Genomic DNA, 9,771 nt, shown 5'->3' with positions numbered 1-9,771 from the left:
GCCGTACGGGCCAAACATCCTGTTGTAGAGCTGATGTCCTGTTTCCTTTCCTTGTTGCTCTTCAGAGCAAAACGCCTCTTCACAACTCATCTGAAAACACATCACAACTCATCTGAAAACACATGACAACTCATCTGAAAACACATGACAACTCATCTGAAAACACATGACAACTCATCTGAAAACACATGACAACTCATCTGAAAACACATCACAACTCATCTGAAAACACTTCACAACTCATCTGAAAACACATCACAACTCATCTGAAAACACTTCACAACTCATCTGAAAACACTTCACAACTCATCTGAAAACACTTCACAACTCATCTGAAAACACATGACAACTCATCTGAAAACACATCACAACTCATCTGAAAACACATCACAACTCATCTGAAAACACTTCACAACTCATCTGAAAACACTTCACAACTCATCTGAAAACACATGACAACTCATCTGAAAACACATGACAACTCATCTGAAAACACATGACAACTCATCTGAAAACACATCACAACTCATCTGAAAACACTTCACAACTCATCTGAAAACACATCACAACTCATCTGAAAACACATGACAACTCATCTGAAAACACATCACAACTCATCTGAAAACATATCACCAGCCATAGAAAAATAAAACAAGTTGCTTTCTACTTGTTTTCTATAATAGATATCAATCTGACAGACTAATTGGCAGACAGGACAATGTCCTCTCTTCACTAGTCTTGCTGTAGATTATAACCTGTAGGAGTCTCTATTGTTCAGATCACTGTCTCAAACATCTAGTCTCGTTCAGATCACTGTGTCAAACATCTAGTCTCTCTTGTTCAGATCACTGTCTCAAACATCTAGTCTCGTTCAGATCACTGTGTCACTTGCATCATGCTTGTATTTATGCTTTTATTAAAATCTCGTCATCAATTCTAGCTTTTTTCCCATCCTAAATAAATACAATGTAAACGTATTTACCTGAAGCCTTGGGGACATTTGACTTAACAGCATGATACGTTTGATCTTCACCCAGATAAATACACATTTCACTGTTCAACTGTCAGGTTTGGTAATGCACTTTAATTCATTTAAAACATTATATAATGGAATAGAGCACTTGAAAATACTTGTTTTTCACAAGATGCCAACTGCCAAAAATATTACAAAAATATATTTAGGTTAAAATACAATACCAGGCTGTACAATGGCATTGTCCTCAGGGTCAGATGTCATACAGTTCAGTGAAAAAACTATGGCCTGAGAATCGATTTATGTGGAATCTATTCTATATCTCTGTGTTCAATCAAATACAGAACATGAGAAATGTTTTGTAAAAACTGTAGCTGCTTGTTCTAGATGTTTCTATGGTACCTGTCCTGTTGAGACCAGAGCTGCTGTTTGTTCCAGATGTTTCTATGGTAACTGTCCTGTTGAGACCAGAGCTGCTGTTTGTTCCAGATGTTTCTATGGTAACTGTCCTGTTGAGACCAGAGCTGCTGCTTGTTCCAGATGTTTCTATGGTAACTGTCCTGTTGAGACCAGAGCTGCTGCTTGTTCCAGATGTTTCTATGGTAACTGTCCTGTTGAGATCAGAGCTGCTGCTTGTTCCAGATGTTTCTATGGTAACTGTCCTGTTGAGACCAGAGCTGCTGTTTGTTCCAGATGTTTCTATGGTAACTGTCCTGTTGAGACCAGAGCTGCTGTTTGTTCCAGATGTTTCTATGGTAACTGTCCTGTTGAGACCAGAGCTGCTGTTTGTTCCAGATGTTTCTATGGTAACTGTCCTGTTGAGACCAGAGCTGCTGCTTGTTCCAGATGTTTCTATGGTAACTGTCCTGTTGAGACCAGAGCTGCTGTTTGTTCCAGATGTTTCTATGGTAACTGTCCTGTTGAGACCAGAGCTGCTTTTTGTTCCAGATGTTTCTATGGTAACTGTCCTGTTGAGACCAGAGCTGCTGTTTGTTCCAGAAGTTTCTATGGTAACTGTCCTGTTGAGACCAGAGCTGCTGCTTGTTTCAGATGTTTCTATGGTAACTGTCCTGTTGAGACCAGAGCTGCTGCTTGTTCCAGATGTTTCTATGGTAACTGTCCTGTTGAGAGCTGTTCCTGAATCAGTGTGTATCCATGTATATAATATTACATGCATCCGTCTCATCTCACAACTTCAATCATCTGTTCATTTTCCAAATAAGACTAAAGATGTGCCTAAGTAGAGTCTGGTAACCATGGTGATAACACCCAGGATGTATAGTAAGATGGTCAGTCCAGAGGGTCTGTCTGCATGCAGGTTAAGTCTATGAAAAGCACCACAATCTGATCCTGAGTCAGTGTTAAAGTTTTATGCTGATGTTGACCTGTTACTCTGCCTCCTGCACCTCCTTACTCTTCAACCGCCCCCTTCCTCCCCCACAATAATCTGACCCAGAATCAGAAGTTTTATGTAGTTCTATGCTGATGTACCGCAGGGCTGAGCAGCTGTTCCCAGACCTGTTGTTCCTCCTGCTCCACCACCACCACCTCATCCATGTTGATGTACCGCAGACCAAAGCAGCTGTTCCCAGACCTGTTGTTCCTCCTGCTCCACCACCACCACCTCATCCATGTTGATGTACCGCAGGGCTGAGCAGCTGTTCCCAGACCTGTTGTTCCTCCTGCTCCACCACCACCACCTCATCCATGTTGATGTACCGCAGGGTTGAGCAGCTGTTCCCAGACCTGTTGTTCCTCCTGCTCCACCACCACCACCTCATCCATGTTGATGTACCGCAGACCAAAGCAGCTGTTCCCAGACCTGTTGTTCCTCCTGCTCCACCACCACCACCTCATCCATGTTGATGTACCGCAGGGCTGAGCAGCTGTTCCCAGACCTGTTGTTCCTCCTGCTCCTCCACCACCACCTCATCCATGTTGATGTACCGCAGGGCTGAGCAGCTGTTCCCAGACCTGTTGTTCCTCCAGCTCCTCCACCACCACCTCATCCATGTTGATGTACCGCAGGGCTGAGCAGCTGTTCCCAGACCTGTTGTTCCTCCAGCTCCTCCACCACCACCTCATCCATGTTGATGTACCGCAGGGCTGAGCAGCTGTTCCCAGACCTGTTGTTCCTCCAGCTCCTCCACCACCACCTCATCCATGTTGATGTACCGCAGGGCTGAGCAGCTGTTCCCAGACCTGTTGTTCCTCCTGCTCCTCCACCACCACCTCATCCATGTTGATGTACCGCAGACCAAAGCAGCTGTTCCCAGACCTGTTGTTCCTCCACCACCACCTCATCCATGTTGATGTATCGCAGGGCTGAGCAGCTGTTCACAGACCTGTTGTTCCTCCTGCTCCACCACCACCACCTCATCCATGTTGATGTATCGCAGGGCTGAGCAGCTGTTCCCAGACCTGTTCCTCCTCCTACTTCTCCACCACCTCATCTATGCTGACGTGGCACAAGCCTGAGCGGCTGCTCCCAGACCACCTCCACCTGCTCCACAGGCAGCCAGGTCCAGCAAGGCCAGCTCCCTGACCTCCTCCAGGAGAGAGTAGAGGTTGGGACATTTACTCTGTCTGAACTCTCTCTCCTCCTTGGACAGTTTGGAGGCCCGGCCCCTCTTCTCCTCCGCCTGCTGAGAAGCCTCCTCTGCCTGCCGAACCACCTCCTGGACCAGCTGGGACCGGCCCCTAGCCCCCTGGGGCTGGGGGGGCTGGGCCTGAGTCTCGGGGGCCTGGTGGGGCCTGTTGCTGATCACTTCCAGACGGATTGTGTCTGAGTGACAACGTGATGGTTGTACTGAGATACGCACCTGAGGGGACGAGGATAGAACTAGCATTAGTTCATCTGTAAACACCTGAAGCCTGAGGAGCAGCTGGTTAGACCAATCAGAGGTAGGTTAGAGTAGGGCGGGAACAAAATCCTGCAGGAAGATTGCTCTCCAGGAGGAACGTGGGCCCCCTCAGGGCCTGTATTCACAAAGCGTCTCAAGAGCCCCCCCCCTCCTCTTCAAAACTGATCCTATAACAGCCCTCCGAGTCTTCAGACACTTTGTAAAGTAATCGAGTACAACTCACGGTGATGTGTTGGAACAGGTTGAAGGTGGAGGTGCCAGCAGCAGTAGTGGTAGTGATGTGGTCCAGGTATCTCTGTAGAGAACCAGTCTGCCAGTCACATCCTCCATCCTGTCTCTCACTCACCACCTGGCCCTCTCTGTTCTTCAGGTACACTGCCCCCTTCAGGCCATACCTGGGAACACACACAGTTGTCAGTGTGTTACAGTAGTCTTTTTAATCAACCTATTTCTGGATATTGTTTGAGGAATATCTCAACATAAATCACTGTACAGAGTATAGTGATTTCTACTGTATGTTTTTGCTCAGTTCAATGCTAGCCTGGTCTGAGATCTATTGGTGCTGTCTTGTCAACTTCTATGATTTACTGGTTGGCAATGACCATATGAGTTGGTAAGACAGCACCAACAGGTCTGGGGCCAGTTCTACTGTTATGACCATATGAGTTGGTAAGACAGCACCAACAGGTCTGGGACCAGTTCTATTGTTATGACCATATGAGTTGGTAAGACGGCACCAACAGGTCTGGGAGCAGTTCTACTGTTATGACCATATGAGTTGGTAAGACAGCACCAACAGGTCTGGGACCAGTTCTATTGTTATGACCATATGAGTTGGTAAGACGGCACCAACAGGTCTGGGAGCAGTTCTACTGTTATGACCATATGAGTTGGTAAGACAGCACCAACAGGTCTGGGACCAGCTCTACTGTTATGACCTCACTGTTATGACATTACTGTTATGACCTCACTGTTATGACCTCACTGTTATGACCTCACTGTTATGACCTCACTGTGATATGAAGACCAGTTCTACTGTTATGACCTCACTGTTATGACCTTACTGTTATGACCTCACTGTTATGACCTCACTGTGATATGAAGACCAGTTCTACTGTTATGACCTCACTGTTATGACCTTACTGTTATGACCTCACTGTGATATGAAGACCAGTTCTACTGTTATGACCTCACTGTTATGACCTTACTGTTATGACCTCACTGTTATGACCTTACTGTTATGACCTCACTGTTATGGCCTTACTGTGGTATGAAGACCAGCTCTACTGTTATGACCTCACTGTTATGACCTCACTGTTATGACCTCACTGTTATGACCTCACTGTGATATGAAGACCAGTTCTACTGTTATGACCTCACTTATGACCTTACTGTTATGACCTCACTGTTATGACCTTACTGTGATATGAAGACCAGTTCTACTGTTATGACCTCACTGTTATGACCTTACTGTTATGACCTCACTGTTATGACCTCACTGTGGTATGAAGACCAGTTCTACTGTTATAACCTCACTATGTAGACCTTACTGTTATGACCTCACTGTTATGACCTTACTGTGATATGAAGACCAGCTCTACTGTTATGACCTCACTGTTATGACCTTACTGTTATGACCTCACTGTTATGACCTTACTGTTATGACCTCACTGTTATGACCTTACTGTTATGACCTTACTGTTATGACCTCACTGTTATGACCTCACTGTTATGGCCTTACTGTGGTATGAAGACCAGCTCTACTGTTATGACCTCACTGTTATGACCTCACTGTTATGACCTCACTGTTATGACCTCACTGTGATATGAAGACCAGTTCTACTGTTATGACCTCACTGTGATATGAAGACCAGTTCTACTGTTATGACCTCACTGTTATGACCTCACTGTGATATGAAGACCAGTTCTACTGTTATGACCTCACTGTTATGACCTCACTGTTATGACCTCACTGTTATGACCTCACTGTGATATGAAGACCAGTTCCACTGTTATGACCTCACTGTTATGACCTCACTGTTATGACCTCACTGTTATGACCTCACTGTGATATGAAGACCAGTTCTACTGTTATGACCTCACTGTTATGACCTTACTGTTATGACCTCACTGTTATGACCTCACTGTTATGACCTCACTGTGGTATGAAGACCAGTTCTACTGTTATGACCTCACTGTTATGACCTTACTGTTATGACCTCACTGTTATGACCTTACTGTGATATGAAGACCAGCTCTACTGTTATGACCTCACTGTTATGACCTTACTGTTATGACCTCACTGTTATGACCTTACTGTTATGACCTCACTGTTATGACCTTACTGTTATGACCTCACTGTTATGACCTCACTGTTATGGCCTTACTGTGGTATGAAGACCAGCTCTACTGTTATGACCTCACTGTTATGACCTCACTGTTATGACCTCACTGTTATGACCTCACTGTGATATGAAGACCAGTTCTACTGTTATGACCTCACTGTGATATGAAGACCAGTTCTACTGTTATGACCTCACTGTTATGACCTCACTGTTATGACCTCACTGTTATGACCTCACTGTGATATGAAGACCAGTTCTACTGTTATGACCTCACTGTTATGACCTCACTGTTATGACCTCACTGTTATGACCTCACTGTGATATGAAGACCAGTTCCACTGTTATGACCTCACTGTTATGACCTCACTGTTATGACCTCACTGTTATGACCTCACTGTTATGACCTCACTGTGATATGAAGACCAGTTCTACTGTTATGACCTCACTGTTATGACCTTACTGTTATGACCTCACTGTTATGACCTCACTGTGATATGAAGACCAGTTCTACTGTTATGACCTCACTGTTATGACCTCACTGTTATGACCTCACTGTTATGACCTCACTGTGATATGAAGACCAGTTCCACTGTTATGACCTCACTGTTATGACCCCACTGTTATGACATTACTGTTATGACCTCAATGTTATGACCTTACTGTTATGACCTCACTGTTATGACATTACTGTTATGACCTCACTGTTATGACCTTACTGTTATGACCTCACTGTTATGACCTCACTGTTATGGCCTTACTGTGGTATGAAGACCAGCTCTACTGTTATGACCTCACTGTTATGACCTCACTGTTATGACCTCACTGTTATGACCTCACTGTTATGACCTCACTGTTATGACCTCACTGTTATGACCTCACTGTGATATGAAGACTAGTTCTACTGTTATGACCTCACTGTTATGACCTCACTGTTATGACCTCACTGTTATGACCTTACTGTGGTATGAAGACCAGTTCTACTGTTATGACCTCACTGTTATGACCTCACTGTGGTATGAAGACCAGCATGCCGTTGGCTCTGATGGTGTAGATGACCGCGTCGGCCACACAGCGCTCGTCTGTCTCTGGGTCTTTGTCTCTGAAGTAGAGACACTGGAAAAGCTCTGTGGACACCTTCTGGGCATGCTGTGCTGCCTAGGGGGTCAGAGGGTAGAGGTCAGGGGTCAATGTCAGAAGATACCCATCCTCACAGGGGACTTTCTACAGTAAAAGACTCCACACACTGTGCTCTATGCTCCCATGTCATTTATTGAAACAATGTTGACCCTTAGGTCTTCATCACCCCCAAGTCGTCCATTTGGAGATTAATAAAATAACAGAAGTATGATATCTTCTCTTATCTCATCGGATCTTTATTTTGCTTTTTTAATGCTATTGTGGATGTTTGGTATTGCTACGATTACTGACCCTGTTCTTGTTGTTGATTTGCTGAGCCACCTCCTCCAACTCTTTGTTACTGGCTAAGGCCTTGGCTGGCCCCGCCCCCTTCTCCATGGCGATGGCTGCGGCGAGCAGGCGGTGGACGATCATGTCGGCATAGCGACGGATGGGAGAGGTGAAGTGGGTGTATCGTTCCAGAGCCAGACCTGAAGGAAGGGACACAGAGGGAAACATATCATCTCTGTCCAGATATAACCTGAAGGAAGGGTTAGGGTTAGTGGGTCATCTCTGTCCAGATATAACCTGAAGGAAGGGACACAGATGTAAACACATCATCTCTGTCCAGATATAACCTGAAGGAAGGGACACAGAGGTAAACACATCATCTCTGTCCTGATATAACCTGATGGCCCTTCCTCCTGGGCCCTGAGAGTAGATCTGTCCAGATATAACCTGGGCCCTGAGAGTAGATCTGTCCAGATATAACCTGGGCCCTGAGAGTAGATCTGTCCAGATATAACCTGATGTCCTTGAGAGTAGATCTGTCCAGATATAACCTGATGCTCCTGAGAGTAGATCTGTCCAGATATAACCTGATGCTCCTGAGAGTAGATCTGTCCTGATATAACCGGATGCACCTTCCTCCTGGGCCCTGAGAGTAGATATGTCCAGATATAACCTGGGCCCTGAGAGTAGATCTGTCCAGATATAACCTGATGTCCCTGGGCCCTGAGAGTAGATCTGTCCAGATATAACCTGATGCTCCTGGGCCCTGAGAGAAGATCTGTCCAGATATAACCTGGGCCCTGAGAGTAGATCTGTCCAGATATAACCTGATGCCCCTGGGCCCTGAGAGTAGGTCTGAAAGAACTGGAGAGGTATTTACAATATGGTGAAAACTTCACCTATCCAAAAGACAAGGTAGAGCCACTGTCAAATTGCTAGTGATAGTACTGGTCCTGAGAACATTAGTACCATAGTGATAGTACTGGTCCTGAAGACATTAGTTACCATAGTGATAGTACTGGTCCTGAGGACATTAGTTACCATAGTGATAGTACTGGTCCTGAAGACATTAGTTACCATAGTGATAGTACTGGTCCTGAGGACATTAGTTACCATAGTGATAGTACTGGTCCTGAAGACATTAGTTACCATAGTGATAGTAGTGGTCCTGAGGACATTAGTTACCATAGTGATAGTACTGGTCCTGAGGACATTAGTTACCATAGTGATAGTACTGGTCCTGAGGACATTAATTACCATAGTGATAGTACTGGTCCTGAAGACATTAGTTACCATAGTGATAGTACTGGTCCTGAGGACATTAGTTACCATAGTGATAGTACTGGTCCTGAGGACATTAGTTACCATAGTGATTGTACTGGTCCTGAGGACATTAGTTACCATAGTGATAGTACTGGTCCTGAGGACATTAGTTACCATAGTGATAGTAGTGGTCCTGAGGACATTAGTTACCATAGTGATAGTACTGGTCCTGAAGACATTAGTTACCATAGTGATAGTACTGGTCCTGAGGACATTAGTTACCATAGTGATAGTGCTGGTCCTGAGGACATTAGCTACCATAGTGATAGCAATGGTCCTGAGGACATTAGTTACCATAGTGATAGCACTGGTCCTGATGACATTAGTTACCATAGTGATTGTACTGGTCCTGATGACATTAGTTACCATAGTGATAGTAGTGGTCCTGAGGACATTAGTTACCATAGTGATAGTACTGGTCCTGAGGACATTAGTTACCATAGTGATAGTAGTGGTCCTGAGGACATTAGTTACCATAGTGATAGTACTGGTCCTGAAGACATTAGTTACCATAGTGATAGTACTGGTCCTGAGGACATTAGTTACCATAGTGATAGTGCTGGTCCTGAGGACATTAGCTACCATAGTGATAGCAATGGTCCTGAGGACATTAGTTACCATAGTGATAGCACTGGTCCTGATGACATTAGTTACCATAGTGATTGTACTGGTCCTGATGACATTAGTTACCATAGTGATAGTAGTGGTCCTGAGGACATTAGTTACCATAGTGATAGTACTGGTCCTGAAGACATTAGTTACCATAGTGATAGTACTGGTCCTGAGGACATTAGTTACCATAGTGATAGTGCTGGTCCTGAGGACATTAGCTACCATAGTGATAGCAATGGTCCTGAGG

General features: G+C 44.9%; 1 protein-coding gene across 11 annotated transcripts in view; it reads right to left on the bottom strand.

Annotated features, from left to right (window-relative positions):
- Positions 1 to 1,064: 1,064 nt before the first annotated feature.
- LOC129834843 (DIS3-like exonuclease 1) overlaps positions 1,065 to 9,771 on the bottom strand; it is a 52,071-nt gene continuing 43,364 nt past the window's right edge. For 3 of the 11 annotated variants that reach the window (XM_055900161.1, XM_055900164.1, XM_055900163.1), the window contains 4 exons: positions 7,611 to 7,789; positions 7,192 to 7,337; positions 4,061 to 4,232; positions 1,065 to 3,795 (listed from right to left, as the gene is read on the bottom strand). In XM_055900161.1, coding sequence (XP_055756136.1) covers positions 3,427 to 3,795; positions 4,061 to 4,232; positions 7,192 to 7,337; positions 7,611 to 7,789 — 866 coding nt within the window. In that variant the 3' untranslated portion in view covers positions 1,065 to 3,426. Of the gene's footprint in view, positions 3,796 to 4,060; positions 4,233 to 7,186; positions 7,338 to 7,610; positions 7,790 to 9,771 lie in introns of those variants that run through there. The other 8 variants (XR_008756320.1, XR_008756318.1, XR_008756316.1 and 5 more) reach the window with 8 other exon arrangements.

The sequence above is a fragment of the Salvelinus fontinalis genome, chromosome 35, assembly GCF_029448725.1.
Source record: "Salvelinus fontinalis isolate EN_2023a chromosome 35, ASM2944872v1, whole genome shotgun sequence".
In the NCBI taxonomy this organism is placed as follows: domain Eukaryota; kingdom Metazoa; phylum Chordata; class Actinopteri; order Salmoniformes; family Salmonidae; genus Salvelinus; species Salvelinus fontinalis.
Note: the sequence above shows the minus strand (reverse complement) of the source record. Positions and strands in the feature narration are given on the sequence as shown.